General features: G+C 41.8%; 1 protein-coding gene across 13 annotated transcripts in view; it reads right to left on the reverse strand.

Annotated features, from left to right (window-relative positions):
- CLASP1 (cytoplasmic linker associated protein 1) overlaps positions 1-18,723 on the reverse strand; it is a 179,079-nt gene that overhangs the window by 107,631 nt on the left and 52,725 nt on the right. For all 13 annotated transcript variants that reach the window (XM_027636825.1, XM_027636827.1, XM_027636824.1 and 10 more), the window contains exons 3-8: positions 18,543-18,621; positions 18,207-18,310; positions 17,620-17,711; positions 17,457-17,532; positions 15,027-15,124; positions 13,664-13,731 (exon numbers count right to left, since the gene is read on the reverse strand). In XM_027636825.1, coding sequence (XP_027492626.1) covers positions 13,664-13,731; positions 15,027-15,124; positions 17,457-17,532; positions 17,620-17,711; positions 18,207-18,310; positions 18,543-18,621 — 517 coding nt within the window. The remainder of the gene's footprint in view (positions 1-13,663; positions 13,732-15,026; positions 15,125-17,456; positions 17,533-17,619; positions 17,712-18,206; positions 18,311-18,542; positions 18,622-18,723) is intronic.

Raw genomic sequence — 18,723 nt, forward strand, 5'->3', positions numbered from 1 at the left:
TACATTTTCGCAAATCAGAAGCAAGAGTGGTCATGTCAGTGTTATGTTCTGTGTAACTAAGTGTTAATACTCACTTTGACAGGCAGGATTACTATCTGTCGACACACTGAAAAATGCTCACAAACTCCATGACTCAAACATTATCAGATATGGAAGTGGTAATAGCACAGAGGAGGTGTGAAAGTGGAGGCAGATATGAGCACCAAATTAGCAAGTTTTTATTATTAGCAGCTGTCTCCAGGCATTGCTTAGACTATCAGAAGAATCAGTATGAAGAACTAACATTAAAAGAATGTGCATGAACAATTGACTATAAAGATGTGAACTGAAGGAACACAGAAAAGCGCATCAGTAGTAGCATATCAAAAATGTCAGGAAACTGGGTTGCAAAAGAAAAAGCCGCATAAATCGTTCTCCACCCAATTCAGTAATTTTTAGCAGGCAATACAGGCTGCTGGTACCTTGTTTAACATAAATAACAGGGAATGCTCATAGGGCACTGCCATCTGCCAGTAGCTGAAAACCGAACACAGGGAGCAAGGAGCAGTTAGCAGCACCCTGCCTCCAGAAGCAAACAAAATTCAGAAGAAAGAGGAATAAAGTGTGGGGGGAAATATCTTATCAATGTCTTATCAAATCCCTAAACCCAAATTCTATGCTTAATGTGTAGATAAATCTTCAGCATTTCTGGAGTAGGCAAGTACCCAGTTAGAGCTTGAAGGTCTGCTGGATCACTTCATTCCTTTCATAAGCAGGAGTGCTGAAGTCCTGTATACTTGCAGGTACCACAGAAGAGACTTCTGCCTAGGGATGATCTTCAGATGTGGCCAACTGCTTTACCAGGTATCAGTTTATTCAGAGAGAAAAAGGTTTGGGGCCTCCCAAAACACGAGAGCATGATCAGCCTGGTTCATCTGAAGCTCACACATCAACCACTTAAATCACCTGAATCGCTCACCTCCATTGCAGAGGACTTACTTTAATTTCAAATGGCAAGAATTAGACTGGAATCAAATGGCTTGGTTATACAATGGCTATTTACTGTTTGTACTGCTGTGGTAGCCTGCAGCAATGACTGACCAGCAGCATTCCGGTTCACTGGATATAGTGCATATCCTATCAGTTCCCTGGATGTTGCCAAACACTGAATCCATGCTCAGGAGACACAAGCTAGCTAGGGAAGCAGGCGTTGAGCCATTAACCTGCATGTTAACCAGCACCCAGGGGGCTTTCAGTCCAGCTAAACTAAGTCAGTTGAGCTAAAAAGATGATACTACACTCACACTGCCCCTCTGGTGAGGGTCTGTTCTTGGCATGATTTATTTTGAAGAGTCTGTGAAGGGATGAGAACAACTTTGTCTCCTGGTACTATGGAGAGGAATCCTAAGTCTCTTATGGAATTAAGGCATGTCCTACACATGAACTTCTCCTTACATGTCCCATTCTCATCTAGGCACCACAGATAATGAGCATAGCTCCTTAATAACAAATGACTGAAAGGTCGACAACCATCTTGGTAGAATAAAAAAATCCATAAATTAATCACAAACTAAAAAAGGGGACAGAACTTCGGAATTTAAGCTTCCTAAATGAAAACTTTGAACTCAAAGCAATGACAATAAAGCAGCCTTAAGCCTGTTCAAGTCTCACTCCTGCAAACGCACTGCCATGCTGGTAAATCATCTGGTTCTCTTTGGGAACCATCTGCGCTTGCCTTCACTTATAGAAGAATTAGCAAACTGAGGAACTGGCACATGTGAAGCACAGCATGTAACAGACAACTATAGATTGACTTTCACCTTCACTCAGAGACTGAAAGCAAATAAGATCAGTTTTTGCACCGGGAAACATGAATTTCAATGCCACTTTTACCTACTGGCATCCACAAGAAGTGAATGCTCCAATTAGTGTCATTTTGACCTGTTTGCCTTGCCTTTTTTCCCATGAAAAGCTTCAAGGGCCCCTAGTATGCTTTTCCTCCACTTTACAAATTGGAAACTGAATTGATGAAGTCTCCATTGAAAAGCAGAACAGAGTAAATGCATCAGAGAACTTCCAGTCCCTCTTTTTTTTTTTTAATAGTAATTTTGTGGTTAAATATTAGAATCAGGGTCCTACTAATTCATCTGGAAATCCTCTCCCACTGACACAAAGAACCACTCATAATTCTTGCCTGGAATATGGGTGGGTTTGTTGACTTGAGGGTTGGTTCTTAGCCCCCTAGATTACACTTAAACCAGGTTTACTTAGCTTATTTTTGTAAATATATGAGGAAAGAAGGTCAAAAACTTTACTGAGACGAAGAAAATGCATTCAAACATCCTGAGCTACAAGAAATGTTTAGGCTGTCTAAATAGAGAACAGGAGTACAGAGCTCTATTTGCAAAATAAAGCTTAATATTACAAGTAGAGGCTCAGAAGACTTATAAAAATAGTATTTTGAAGAACAGTACGAAGATTAAATAGAACAAAATATATCTCACCTACTAATTTGTAGCAAGCTGCTCCTCAGACAAACAATTAGAATATATCCACATTTAAATATCAAGCTTTAAGCTCTTAATATTAAAATCAAAGAGCAATCTGCACCTTAATGCCTCACTGAAAATGATCCTGTGCAACTTGACACTCACACTGATGACAGACCAATAAAACTAGAGTGAAGTATTCTCACCAGTTCTAGTATAACACCAAATCAGCAGAAGATGTGCATTAAATGATACAGGCTGCCATTTATAGAATTGCCTCTGTTGTGGCTTGCAGCCTTTCCATGCTGACATCAGGTCATGTTGTTAGCTGAGGTCACATTTTCTTCTGCCTTTAGCCCTGTTACCACTCTTGATAAACTGAAGTGCTCAGTAACAGCTTACTGACACACACAGCTATGAAGTACTGAGCAAAAGAAACACTGAATGAATCTGGAGGTCTTCAATACCTACTGCCTCCTACAGAAGGAAAAATAAAATAATGGCATAATTTAGCTTGAAAGGGGCCTCTGGATGTCAAGTGATCCAATTTCCTTCTGAAAGCCGGGCTGACAAAGTTGTATTGCTCAAGGCCTCACCCAGACTAATTTTAAAAGTCTCCACGGATGGGGATCCTCTGGGTAACCTGTTCCAGTGTTTCATTCACTATCTTCAAAGTGAAAAAAAACATCAACTCATGGGGAAAAAAAACAAGCATTGGGCCATCCCCTCAGTTCCTGTACTATGTGGACTACTGGAACTTGCATAAAACTAACTGATAATCTCTTGATAAAAAGGATCTTATTTCTAATTCAGAGGTTTTCTGAAATTAGTGGTCTTACAGGTACAGAAAAGTCAGGATTCTAGCCCAAAAATTAAAAGATGATCTGTTGATCACAGCTTTTTCCTGGTGTTCGTAGTGTGTGCTGTTTCACAGAAACCTCTTCCATGCCAAATCCAGCTGGTCAGACCATCACTGGCCAAGGCTGCAGAGCACAGTCAAACATAGCCCAGGTGCATTCTCACCTCTAACTGGTACCATGCACCACGTTTCAGGGCATGTAAAACATGCTGGTTTAGATGGCTCTGTGATCCAGCCTTCCTGGGAAGAAGCTGGTGGAAAGGACCAAACCATTTCCCCGTAGACACACTGGAGGCCCTGAAGAAACGTCCCACTGCAGCTGATTGAGCACCTGGCCTGGTTTTTACAAAAGACACAGTATTTTGCACAGTTTGTCACAAAGCTCCCACTGCCCCAGCATCCTACTGCATCTCTCACATTCTCAGGTAGAGTGAACAGAGATCCTTATACCATGCTTCAATAAACAAGAAATAGTTTGGACAAAAATAGGGACAAGACTGCTTTAGAGCCCTTGATAATAAATAAGCTTCAGGGAGCAACATGAAAGGAAGCAGCAAGCAAGAAGCACAATGTGCATACAAAGACACAGTACAGAATCTCTGGAGAAATCCCACTACAGTGAGAAGATCCAGCACATCAAAAAAATAGAAAAAAAAAGACATCTAAGGAAAGCACTAGAGATAAGTATGGAGCTTCTTAAGGGGGAGGGGACAAAGAATAAGTTTCAGTGAGCTGGTGCATAAATATTTTGCCTGTGGAAGCTTGGGATCAGATCTGATTTAAGTCTCCAGTGAAAAGGAGCGTGATTGTCTCTCCACATCATAGAAGCTCCATGTGATTAGACGTCTCTGCAGATTCAGCTCCTGCCCAGCACAGAGCTCAAATAGCAGGAGTATAAATCAGAGGTGAAGTGCACTGGCAGAGCTGTAGCAGGAAGAAGTATGCCCGGCCCTGCCTCTTCAGACTGGCTCCAGGACTGTCCCTGATCCCCAGAAAGAGCTGGGGGGAGGTCGGGGGAGAAATATCAATAATAGAGAACAGAGTTAGGCCCATTCTTCATAAAGCAGACCTAATTAGAAATGTCAAGTCTCATTATGAACCAGCGCTCCACTAGACAGGAGCCCCATTACTCGAGAGAGATGTATGTGGAAGACATGCATTTCTTAAAGATGTACCCACACCACAGCCAAAGGGAACAGTCTCATTACATGGGGGTAAAGGCAGCCCCAATGCTGCCAATTGCATAAAAAAACCCACCAGCAGAAGCAGTGCCAGCACTGTTTCATACCTAAAACTTTTATTTCCCCCTTCCTTCTGGAAGACTAGGAGCAGTCATGCCTCAAACACTCATACAAGGCTATTTATAACATAGTCTACCAGCAATTTACAAAGGGTCCAGTTTATTTCTCATTGAAATCATTAGAAAGAGTCCATTAATATCAAAGGGACCAGATCTGGAGCAAAAAAAAATTAGAGTAAACCTCTGCATTTAAGCATCCAAAACTCTCTTATCAAACCACTGTCCATCCTAGTTTCCAATGAAGTCCAGATATGCTTCATATTCCTTAGACATCAGTATCTGCATATAACACCAGACACTTCCGTGTCAAGCATCTAAAGGACAGGTATTTACCTCTTCCTCTTTAGTGCATTGTTTGTGCCAAAATTCACCTGGCTTGACTCTGAAGGCCAACTGCAAAGCAGCAGCCATTAGCAGCTTTCCTCATGAAGATTTGTCTGCAGTGAGATCCCTGCAGGCCACACGCAGGGTGTAAATCAAGCCAGGATTATTCAGGGCTGTCTGCAGTTTTGGGGCTTCAGGGGAATAAACAAAAAATAGACTCAAACTGCTTTTCACAATGCAACAAACGATTCCTTTGACAGAGCAGCAGGGCAGAATTAATTCCTTCAGCAAGCAGAAGAAACCCAGTCATTATACAGTATTTGCTGTCTTAATACTACAAAAATAGGATGTTTTTACTTATTATAGCTTGGTTTTGTTCTATTTCACATTGCTATATCTGAGTTACAAACAAAATACTTCAGCCAAACATAACGGAGGAGGAAGGCAGCATAATGCCAGATCAGGGCCAAGTACAGACAAGGCATTATCTGTACTTCTTTCTGGAGTAACAAATCAGCACTTGTCTGCTACTGCATTTGGAAAAGGTCCTCTTCATGCCCAAAACTCACATGGCCATTACTGCAGTTTTTGTTCTACCACTGTATGTTAAAACTGGATACACCATCTGTTTTAGTATGTCTTTCTCAGAAATGGACTCGACAGTCTAATCTCATCCAGCCTCAGGTCAATGATCTGAAAATGAAAAGACACTAGGTACAAGAAGATCTTCAAGCCCCCAGGCATTTGATCTTAGGCTCTTTAGAAATCAACAAGGTGCTCTTCAGTCTAGACACTTTAATAAAATCTCACGGTTATGGAAGCTGCAACCACTGCAGCTACAGTATACAAGGGCAGGGATGTTCTTTGTCACTGGCAGGAGAAAACATGTCTCACGTACTGTTATTGCCCCTAAAAGCTTATCCTGTATTTCACCAATTACCTTGGGGTGAGTGCTGTCCTCAGAGGCTGCTAATTACAGCAGCTAAACTCAGTTCACTTGTTACATGCTCAACCTGAAAACAAATCTCATCAAATAAATGAGAGCAGCAGCACAGGAATTCATCAAAGTGCTCCACAAGAGGTGCAAGAAATTTCATCTCTCCCCCAAGCAGTCTTTGGCCACTGCTGAGGCTGCTGATGAGAGACAGCAATTGAATTCTAACTGGGACAGTGATTCTATGTAAGAACAGCCCAGAGCATTAATTTAAAAGTAGTACCAGGAGACTACTCTCAAGAACCCAGCACCCAGCCAGCATACAGAAAGGAGAAAGATCCCCACTTCTCTGCCACTTTTTGAGGAGACAAGTATTTGTGAGCCTCAGGCAAAAATTCCTATGTCAAGAACAATTTTATAATTCTTTCCATAACAGCAGAAAGCATGTGATACCTTCACTTGTACTCACTGAAGCACTTTCCTGTGCTCGCCCAACAAGTGTTGAAATCAGAATGTGTGAAACACAAACATGACACAAATAAGCTTCATGAATCTGCAGAGTATACAGCTATTTTTTACTCACACCAGGTTGCCCTTTAGTGTGCCAGCCAGCCTTCCTTTAGGATAGTCAAATAACTTGTACTCCCATCTCTCTCAGGGAACTGTTGAGAATTAAAAGGCTGACCTAAAATCACTGCTATGTTCACAGTGATCAATATGTGTGTGCATGGGCATGTGCATGAACCATCCTATTGATAAACTTGCCCCTGCAAGATTGTGTGTACAATAAATGACAAAGCTAAGCGATCAAAACTATGATATTTAGAGTTAGTCCTTTCATGGGAAAATGTCACCGGATTTAATATTGTTCCGGCTTTGATCCCTAAACTCTTTCTAACAGAAGATCTACAAAGGACAGCCAGCTGGGTAAAGCAGCACAGAAGATACCAGGAAACTGGTCCAGAGATTTTAAAGAATGACCACTGCAGATCTGAGGCTTTGTTTCATAGGTGAAAACAACCTGACACCAAAACACATGAAAGAAATGGGAGGAAAAGACCATAGCAAACAGCAACCACAAAGGATTCCTGAACTGTGATCACCTCTGCAGCTGTACCAGATGTTACTGCAGTTTCCATGGGAAGTGTGTAGGATTTTTTTTAATTCTAATTCTTTATGAACACTGGACTGGAGATTCATCCTTGCAATGTGTTCCAACTTGCATGTATTCTCTAAGACAATCACTGAGGTCACTCAGATCCACATGGTACTTTTACCAAAGAGGAAGAAGAAGATCAGGCCCTGCATGAAAAATTTCATTCCAGATGTGCAGGATATTAATGCATTTAACTTCCATTAAGTGTTAATGGAATGGTGCACATTAATCTTTTGCTCACAACCCCCCCACTGAACAGCAGCATCTTGTCCTTAAGCTGCCCACTCCTTTAGCCTGTATTTTATGCATATCTGTTAGTGATGTTAGTAGCAACATGATTCTGCTTAGTTACACCAAAGCTTTGCCAAAATAGCATTTGTGTGTTCATATAAAACCATCAGGTTTAGGGAAGTGATGAGACACAACCAAAGTAACTCTGGTCTAACACTTCTTTGCAAGGAAATGCTGCACGCAAGGTACTTTGGATTCAATCCAGAACACACAATAGCACTAACAACTTACACACTTACTTTTCTTCTGACATTTGCAACTACCACAGTTCAGCAGTGGTGACCTGGAGGTCAGACATTTCCCAACAGATAAGACCAGCTGGACTTATCCCAACAGATAAGACCAGGCTCTTCATTCCACCAGCTGATCCTATTAATCTGAGAAGTTCCCAGCATGATGAAATCATCATGTTTCATTGACAACAATACATGCTCGTTTTCTTTAATAAGCAATTAAATACATTAATTATTCAAAACAATTGTAACTTTATTAAAATAATGGATTATTCTCAACTCCTCTTTTGACCAGGACAGGAGGAGCCAGAATGAAAAGGTCTCTCAGCTGTAGATGGTGACACTATCCTCTGGCTGTAGATGGTGACACTATCCTCTGACAGGTGATGCAGTTCAGAGAAGGAGGACCAGCCTAGATGGTTTCTGTGTTTATTTCCTGGAGCTGGGAGGCATTTACTGACAGTGAACAAGGAATGCTTCACACAAGCATCCACTGCCTCCTCTGAAAATACATGCAATAATTGCCTTGTAAAACATAATATTCCAAAAGGATATTCCAAGCCCCTAAAACGAAGAACTGTGCATAGAAATGGCATGTACTGTAACATGTAGTATCCATTCCACAGCATTCAATTTGCCCAAGTGATTTCCACCTTCTGTTACATAAAAAGCTGCCAGTTAACTCGCACCTTGACGCTGTAAATATCAATACAAAACCAAGGTCTATAAAATTCAGATACCGACAATCTCAGACTTCCTAAATTTAGTCTACTACATCGACACTGTAGTAAGGATTTCAACACGACAACAGGTACAGTGAACGGAGAGAAAAAGGGAAAGAAAAATGATGCAGTTTTTGCAAAGATGGCTAACAAAAATCACCTCCTCTGAAAGCTAAGCACAGGCTCCTTACGTATCAAAAATAAATGCAATATGTGCCTCTATCCTGTAAATTATTCTTCACAGGTGAATAGATACAGATGTCCTCTGCCTTTCCATTTCACCTAATCTCCTCCAGCCTCACTGACTACCACAGAAATCCTCCGTTACAGAAATGTAGTTAAAATACAAAAATGCAGGGGAAAACACTGATTCTCCATATGGCACATTCTTGGAACTGCGGTTCCAATTCAAAAGTACTCATAACCAATTTAAATAATCTTCCCAACTAATGTTGCAAAAGGCAACGGCTGGGAAATTAAAGTCTAGTGATCACTCAAAAACATCACAGACCAGGAAGGGTTTCTGAAAATACCTGTCCTTCACCTCTCACAACCTGTTCTGTTCCCTTATATATGTACACATCCTCTTCCTTCACCCCATCAAACAGATCATTTATCATATTTTATAGAACTTAAACCAAATTTGATGCCACCAGGCTATAGATGCTCGCAGGTTGTTTTTTTTAAAGTTCCACTTTTACTGCAAGATTGCTTCAGTCTGGTCACACCGTTAAAAAGAAACAGAACAGTCAAATATTCAGACACTAACAAATAAACACATCCATCCCAGTGGCACATCATTAACACCTACCTTTCCCTGTAGTCATTCTCTGCAGTGCCGGCGAGATCCTGGGGAAGGGCACTGTGCTCCGGGAGCAGCCCCACAGTACATGTCTCTCAGCAACTTAACCAGCAGCAAACTCGCCACCCTCCTACACCACTTCGCTGTGTGACCCAGCAGGCGATTGCCACCTCTCCTCCAAAATAAAAGCCTGCTCAGCATTCAGCTGAGCTCCATGTGTCCTCCTGTGCCTGCTTGCTCACACCCCTCCCTTCTACATTTCAGAGTTTAAGATCCAGGAGGCAGCAACATACTTATTTACAAAGCTGCTAGAAAAGGAGCAGAGCTCATCTTGTCCATTTATACCTTCCACAAGGATGTACTCTTGAGTTAATGGTGCTCACTCAAATATCAGACATTACTGCTCTCTAAGGTCCCACACAGGTGAAGGCGTATTTACTTGCTTTTTTCATGGCATAAGAATGCTGACTCAATGAAATGAATTTTCTTTTTCTTGAAAACTGAAAACTGTATTCAGAGAACAAGCCATAATGGAATTTAAATTGCACAAGGAGGAATGAATGCAGAAAAGCACAACGCAGCATTTAGTGAGAGTAACACAGAGAGATTTATTCAAAATCTCTCTGTGTTACCACAGACAGTTGTCCCTCCTTCCAGTCTGCAATTCTGCTGCTTGGATGTGTGTTGACAAACAAACAATATCCCACCCCCAGATGCATGGCAATACTTGGCAAATGTGGGTGATTTTCCTTCATATAATAGATATCAAAATAGTATTCAATTACTCAACTTTATTACTAGCAAAACACAGGAATCTAAAATAGTTCTAGTTTCCATCTGACTCCAACTGCCTAAACAGAATTCACTTAGCAAATAGCATGTTTATCTAATACATTATCTCAAATATAGATGTAGTTCTATTGAAAAGTAGCACTGCTCCTTCTTCATACATTTTCAGTAACTGAAATTATCACATCATCTATTTTAGCACTATTTTAATTAACTTGCTCACTCTTAGAACACACATTCATACAGTCAGCTACCAAAACTGCATCCTCCTCTCACCTTACTCTGTGCAAGCATCCACGGGGGAGAGATCTCAACTCTAGAATTCTGACTATCAGATCTCCTGCTTTGATTCCCTTGCAGTCCAAGACCACTACCACCTCCACTGTCCCTAAATCTTACTCTCCCAAGTCAAAATTCATCACCAACAAGAAAGTTCGATCCCCTCCCTTTTCACAGGCACTCCACTGCAGTATCCCTGCACACATAAATATAGAAGTATCTCCCAAAATTGTGTGACCTATATATTAAAAAAAAAAAGGTTTACATCAAAGAACATCACGTTAAGATATCACAATGATCAAAAGCATAAAAAACACCCCAAAACATTTTGGCTACTGAAAGCTTTGGTTTGGGTCATCGATTGCTATCAGCCTGTATCTCTCAGCAGATCATTTATCTTATTATTAATCTGCATTGAAACTTGATTATAAAGCTTTCTGGAGTTGTGGTCTGATCAAAAGTCAACTCAAATCCACAGAAAACCTGTACACTTTATGTTAAGGTCCTTCCAGATAATACCAAGGAAATTCAGGCAGCATGAATTTCTTGGAGTCTGTGTCCAATAGCCTCTCTCTCTGTATCACATCCAATTCAAGATCATCACACAGCGCCACATGAAGACAGCAGCTGACTAGCTGGCAATTATTGGCTCTTTCATGCTGAAAATGTATTTGTCCCAGGGGAATAAGGCATCTGCATAATTAGCAAAAGCAGTTACACAGAAAATAATTAGCTTGCTGAAAGCCCAAAGGGGGAAAAACTATAATTTTTGCTTCAAGAGGCTGACTAATTATATGCCAAATAACAAAACAGAGATGCACTGAGAATCATCGAGAAATCCAGCGTGGATTTTAACTTCATATTCTAGCTATAAGGGCTGCTGGTAGCCTAGCAACAAGCAGCATACTTGGGCATGCCAAAACCTCCCTCTGTCTTAATGAAACACCTCAGATACTCTGCAAACCTCCCCCACCCCACTATGCATTTGATTCTTGTATTACTAAATGATAAAAACAAGGCCTAGCCAAAAAAATAAACAATTCAAGATACACTCAAAGAATCATTCATGGACCACAACACAGAAAAATAAATACAAAATGAAGATTGTTTTCAGAGACTTGAAATTCACAATCTGATTAGAGTTCATTTATTACATTTATTCTTTGGTTTATGAAAGTGTTCTATTATTTTAAGCACCTTTTCTGGTAGTCTAAGTAAGATTTCTGTTTGTTTGTGTCTTGGGAACCATCAGATAGGAACTCTTTAACAACTTACAGCAACTCCCTTATCTCCAAAACACTCCTGATATACAAACAGTGCTGCTGCAATTGCTGTCTTTTACTTGAATCCTCAGTGAACCAGTAGAGGAAATTGTTATCCCAAACTGTAGTCTCGTCTCAGAGCCAAGAGACCAGTTTTCACCATATTCCACCATTCCAGAAGCCACATTTGCCTTCCCACCTGTCCAGTTCTGCGATAAGACAGGTTGGACAACCCCTTTCAAGTCTCATTGTAATTAGCACAACTCCACTGCTCAGTTAGGAGTGACCCTTCAGCCAACACCTTGTTCTTGGCTACCCACCAGAAAAGCACAGACTCACTCACCCATATGACCACTCTGCCCGACTAAAAGGGTTAACAAAACTAAGAGCTATTTCCACTATTTCCTGGGAAAGGCAAATCTTTTGGATGTGCAATATTTATCATCACCTTCCCTGGTGACTCTGACAACTGCTGAAAGTGTCACCCTTGTTCAAAAGCTGCAGAGGGTGTCAGGGACACAAGAAACCTGACAACTTAGCTTGTCTTCAGGCCATAATAAACTTGTGACCACGGGTGAAGATAAGCCTCCTTCGCTGGCTTTACACAACCTCACCAAGGTAAACTGAAAGTTGCACAGAGCTGTTGACACATTAGATATGACGAGCATGTGTGCTGTGTTTGTGCTATGCTTAGAGGGCAAGGAAGAAACAAACCAGCCTATGGCACTACAGGAAACTGAACCCTCCCCTCAAACACACACACAAAATATATTAATAAGTAATGGTGTCACATGACAACTGCTTTAACTCTGAAACTACAGACTTCTTCATTGTTAGGGAAGATAAAAAGGTTCTGGCAGCGCAATAGGAGATCCTATCCTTTGCTCTCTTTGACCCCTTAACACTCCTCCACTCTCACCATCTCCTTTTTCCCCAGGCTACTTTTTGGTCTCAATGTCCACACAAGAGATTCAATGGAGGAGAAATGCTAACACACGCAGAGACTCCAAGGACTGCATCCAGCCACAGCACAAGCAAGAACAGAGAGACACCAGAGGATCAGGTTTAGCAGGGTGAGGAAGACAGGAGTACTCGTGTCTGGAAGTACTAAAAGCCTGTCAATGGAGTCAAGGACATGAGATGGGGATCATACGGTCTCGGGCACTCAATGCGCAAAAAAGTTAAATCTTCAAATTCACCAAAACAGTGACAAAGGGGTATAAAAGAAAAAATAGTTTCCAATGAAGTCTAAAAGTAGAAGTTCTGATACACAGATGCTTTAGATGAAGCAATATGTTTTACCACAGATCACAAGTCTGTCTCATCAAACTCCAAACAACAGCAACATACACAGTACAGTGGCATCAAACTGCTTTTGGGTTTTTTTTGAAAGCCCCTTCTGTTTCACTGCCAGCAAAAAATTCTGCCTTGGCCTAGCCAAGTGGAAAGCAGAGAAGCTGAATCAGCAGTAAGCTTGTTTCAATTAGGATTTCAGAGCAATCACTTGGAGGTTGTGAACCTTAAGGAGTTTGCTAAGGGATTAAATATTTACTTCCCCCCCTTTGAAACAAGTACAAGGACACTTGTTTCTCAACGGCACTTTTTTACCCCTGTAAGTCTCATCTACCTGTACAGACAAAATTTTCCCACATTATGCAAAGGCATAATTTTAACCCATTCCATTTGAGGAACCTGCACTAGATCTTCATTGTTCACAAACATACAAGAGAATATCACATCACATTTCTGAATAATCCAAATTATAACTTCAGGATTTTCAAAATAAGTTGATTTTATTATTTCCTACAGGGATGAAGTTTACTGTATTTAAAAATGGATATGGAAAGAATGGTGCCTAGAAGTGAAAAAGATATTTTTTCCAATTTAAAAGAGCTAAGACCTCTCTGCTCTCTTGGCTTCTGAGAGCATGGTGGCAATGACCAGGGACATCATCTCTCCTGCTCTTGGCCTTGCAGAGGGTGTGAACTTGATAGGAACCCGTAGTTCTGAACTCAGGTTCTTCACCTCTGCTCTACCCAGCTGTTGGCAGAAGGATAAATTTCCTCACCAAGAATTCTCTCAAAAATCTATTCCTAAACAAGGAGTGATACCTATTAAGATTACTTCCTAACTCATAAGCTTATCAATACAAAAAACAGTAACAAACACTTGTTACTAAAGTAAGCAAATTACTAGAGAAAATTGCAAAAAACACCAGAAGAGATTAGAAGTAATTCTACTCACCACCTGAACTCTGGATCATGTTTCCAGATTTTTGGACCTCATCGAATTTTGTAAAAATTACATTCAACCTGTTTGAAAGTTAAAGGAATGCACAATGAACAACTGAATTTAATTTTTAGGAATATTAGAATCATAGAGTCACTAAGGTTGGAAGAGACCTCTAAGATCATCGAGTCCAACCTTTAAGCCAGCACCACCGTGTTCACTACTAAACCATGTCCTGAAGTGCCACATCCACACAGCTTTTGAACACTTCCAGGGACGGTGATTCCACCACTTCCCCGGGCAGCTATCTTCTAACATCTCAAGATGTTATCAGGCAAATTTGGCTTCATTCAGTTCATAGGGAGCACAGTCGAAAACGTCAGTGTGGAAAGAAGTTATTTTAAAATTAAAAAAAAAAGTCAATATGCAACTAATTAGAAAAACTTACAGAGGTGTAAGAGATATAATTGGAAATATTACATTACTGAAGATGTGACATGGCTAATTGTAAATGCATTTCCACTTCATCACCACTTTGCATATCTTAACTATTTGCAGAAATACCACAAGACACACCCCTAAAAAAAAACTTCACACAACATTTGTCTTTGGTCTGGACACTTTTCCATTTATGTGACAGGCCTGGTGGAGCAGAAGATCCCTATCACCTCTCATTATCCCTTCCCAGACAGTTTATTACTTTGAGCCACATTATGGAAGCAGATGTTTTCACTGGAGAACAAGAGGCAACAGTGCTGCCTCCATCTGCATGCACCCCACCTCCAAAACCACCTCTTCCCTCCTCCCTCTGTGCCCTGACAAGCTGCCACCTCCTCCAGCCTCAGGTCTAACCATGCTCCACCCTGCGCACTTGAGGTAAGACGCAGAGCAGCTTTCTTTGTTGAAATGGCAGAGCAGAGGGACGTGGTTTTGGTTTTGATGTAGAGTTGGCTGGGTTTTGTTTGGGGTTTTTAGGGACTCTTTTTTGGTGGGGTTTTTTGGTTCTGTTTATTTTGGGGGTTTTTTTAATAAAACTGATTATTTTGACTGGGGTTTTTTGCATAAACACAGGCTACTTTTAAGCATCCTCTCTATACATGCAGAACATACAGGAAAAATCTTAAGTAATTTAATCATAAATCAGTTAACTAAACACCTGTAATAATTTTAGCGGTTTTCCAGATGTGGTGACATACTTGGGCAAAGGTACAGGATCCACGTTAAGTGAAAACTGAGTGTTTCTGAGATGAAGAAATATCAAACCCTGATCCCAGGAAAAGGTTCAATCATGCAGCTCCCAAAGCCTTCTAAAGGCAGGAAGGAAGGTAATAAAAAGAAGACCAAAACCGGTGAAGACTTAAGGACATTCTCAACTTACCGAGATTGTGGTAATCCTTTTTTGCTGAGATCAGCCCTTACACGTTCACCAACATGTCTGTAAATTTCCACAAGGCTGTTTATTGCTGCATCTCGAACCTGAATGTGAGAGATGAGAGAAATCAACCATCTTTACAATTTAAATAACTAAATCCCTGTCCTACCTTGGAGAACTAAATTTGCATATTTCTCAGTAACAACAGCTGCCACTATACATGTTACCACAGGGTTCATGAAGGAGCTTCCAACCCTGCATTTCACATATTAGCAGTATCAGCAGGTCTAATTTAATTGAAAAGGCAGTGAAGGCATAAGATGAAAGGTTTCATACACTGGGAGCCTGGCTGCCTTTGCCAAACTCCACCCACTGTGTGCAATAGGTACATTTACTGGATGAAAAAAGGAGAGACATGAATAGACCTTGTATTATTTGGACATTATAAACCAAACTGAACTTTAAATCTGTTTTACAAACTTATGTTTCTACGTTGATAACAAAACATGGAGCAAGGGAGGAGTAATCAGTCACCTGAGTCACCATTAATTTTGCATGTTTTCCAAACTGATTTGCAAGAAATTGCTGAGCACATCCTTCCCGTCAGACAACAGAAGAGACATAAATCTGATTAAAGCGTCATCTTTCTATACTTAACCCTTTTCCTCCACCACACACAGCAGGCGGAGAAGGTAAACTATCTGCTCTGCCTGCAGAAACACCTACAAAGCTGTGCACTTCTGCTTCTCAAAAGGTGGTCTGGCAGCTACCCACACACCTGCACACCTTGTGACTAGACATGGAATATCTTGTGGACACAAGCTAGAATTGCCTATAGGTGAGATTCAAAGGGCAAGCACATGTGCCCTGCTTCCTAGTCAAAAAAACCCTAAACACTTGACTCGATCTCAATTTTATTTTTGAGAAAATAATCAGAGTTTAAATACTGTTGTCACACCAGATGCACACTGGGTTATGCAACTGCATTAGTTAAAAACAACAAAAGCACTCTTTCTGAAAAGAGCTGTAATGGAACAGCTCCCACATCCACAGCAAAGGACTTGACCTGGATGTGTTTCTCTGTCCTCTCTCTCCAAGAGAGGGCAGCAGTGACCGGGCAGCAGGTCTCCCAGTGCTCAGGAGGAGGCACCAGCAGCGCAGCAGCCCTGCGGGAGGCCAGGACCAGCCCTTGCGCCCAGACAGGCGCTGTTCCACTAGGAGCCACTTTGACAGCAATTGGTGTCTGATCAGTTCAGGCATGGGCTTTCTGGGGACAAGGAACCAGATCCAGTAGAAAGGGAAAGATCAGATCCATTATTTACCCCCACAGCTGGATATGGGATAATAAGCTGTGCCAGGTACAAGGAAGAGGCAGTGCTGAGGGAAAACACCTACTTCCCAGTTCATTCAACAGCTCATCAATGGCAGGATCAAGGCATCTGGCTGTTCAACGCATCCAAGCCCTAAACCCAGTATCCATCCCCTTGAAGGGTAACAGCTTGCTTAGTCTCAGCTCAGAACCTGAGGACCCTGAATATTAAACTTCCTCAGAAACTTCTCAGAGTAATGGTTTATCCTCCTGCACTGGCACAAGCAGCAAGGGAAGGCTGTTTCACACTCAGTCCTCCTCTTCAGCAAGGGATGGCCCTGACAGCCAGAGGAATATGGCCAACTCCCCAGAGCCAAGGAAAACCAATTCCCCAGTTTGACAGCCCACACTTCCTTTCAACTGAACACCCGCTCCAGACCTGGATCCCATTATGTGTCACTCATGTTGGCAGGGGAACCAACAGGGCTATTGAAAAACTGCTAGTACGCACTACATGATATGGGTTTGAACCCTGCTTCCCCATCCCCCTTTTCTCACTAACCTCACGTACTTCCATCTAATTTTAAGTAGGACAAAAGGCATATAGAAGGAACAGATTTTATTCAGCTTGTATTTTCATTTGGGTTGCACTGCTGATTTAAGGTCTCTATACTGCTTGTCTTCACTCCCTGCTGAGAACACTCCTGCACAGTTTCTGGCAGCACACATGGCCAGGCTGTCCGACTGGTCCCATTTGCCCTCCCCACCAAGACTGGTTGTTCTCTGAAGGTGAGGGGTGCTGAATCAAGCCCAGAGGGATCCTCACAGCCTCCCCTGTATTCAAGGCAGTAAGGCACAGGAGTTCCTTTCCCACAAAGGCTTCCTGCTCTGTTCATCTCGCCTGCAGATTCATGTTGTTCTGTTGAACTCTTGGAGTAATTGATATGCTGGTTTGGATACACTTCAAATCATACCTCTTCAAAAGCAGCAAAGGGCTCTTCACGCACAGCATTGTTCAGAGCTCACCACCAGCATAATGAGCTGATTTACCAGCCAGAACACATAGCCCTGATTACCAACAAGGCAACCAGCACAACCTTTAGACGTGACTCACAGCAAAAGCTTACCTGGCTGTTTGGATCTCCAAGTAAGTTACATATATGTGGCACTATCTTACTCAGTGTTAAACTCTGAGCTCCAGATCTGGGAATGAAGAACAAAAGAGCACCACTGTGAATCACAGAGCAGGCTTGTGTACACAACACCAGTTTGCAGAAGGTTCTGACTTACGCATTGAGCGTTGCAATAAGGCAGAGGCAAATCCCTTCTCTTGTCCGAAAATTCTTGTGTTTGAATCCTCCCAGCATCCTGTCCCACACGTACTGTGGAAAAGAGAAGAGAAAATGAGACAGGAAAAACAGACAGTGGGGGAAGAAACAGATTCTCTCTTCCAGCAGACATACACTACGCCATCTCTGGAGCTTAAATATAAGATTTAGGCCCATTCAAGAACAACAGGACAAGAAGCAGCAAGACACTTTTAGCTCTGACTAATTCTTTGTTCTGTGCTGACTTTACAGTAACTCCCCACTACCTAAAACAATATTCATACTTACAGAAAGTAAGTACCTTCCAAAGACCCAGAACAACTCTGACATCTGCCAACATATCCCATTCCTGGGAAATCCACCAACACTCACACTCCCATGTGTATCCTGTCATGCAACAGCATTCTCAAGTGAAGCAAATATCTCATAACAAGGTGTAGGGAGATGAAGCCATTTCAGACAGAACCACAGGCGAAAACTCTCTGATGGAAAAAAGTTTTCCTTTTTACACAGCCAGTCACTCACGCTGTAGAGGGCTGTCGAACATACCTGAGGGTTAGCAGCTTGTTCCATGATTTTCAGCAGCAAGGTCTGATCCTGCTCCCTCACAGAGTCCTTAGAATCTCCCAGTCTATCAAGTAAACTTGGCAGAACTGAGGAAAGAAAACAGAAACATCCAAATCCCTCAGGAAAAAACTGACACAGTGGCACAGCCCCTCTGCTCTCCCCCCACCCAATGGAGGAATCAGACCTGCTGCCCTTCAGCTGAGCCTGAAACCACTCAGAGCCTCCCGAGTGCTCTCCTGGGGAGAAACCAAGCTTTGTGTACAGCAGCCAGAGGGGATGCCAGCAGAGCACTGGGGACATTCACACACACACCCTCACCTGTGCCAATCTGGGCCTTGAAGCGATCTTGTAAGCGGGACACTAGTGCGGAAATGATGTCAATGCCCAGGAGAACCACCTGCAGGGACAGGACAGATGGTGTTTTAGTGTGCATTACAGCTGTAATTGCTGCTCAATGCTAAATTCATACATATACATGTCCAGTGTACACAAATCATAT

The sequence above is a fragment of the Corapipo altera genome, unplaced genomic scaffold, assembly GCF_003945725.1.
Source record: "Corapipo altera isolate COAL_440 unplaced genomic scaffold, ASM394572v1 45, whole genome shotgun sequence".
NCBI lineage: Eukaryota > Metazoa > Chordata > Aves > Passeriformes > Pipridae > Corapipo > Corapipo altera.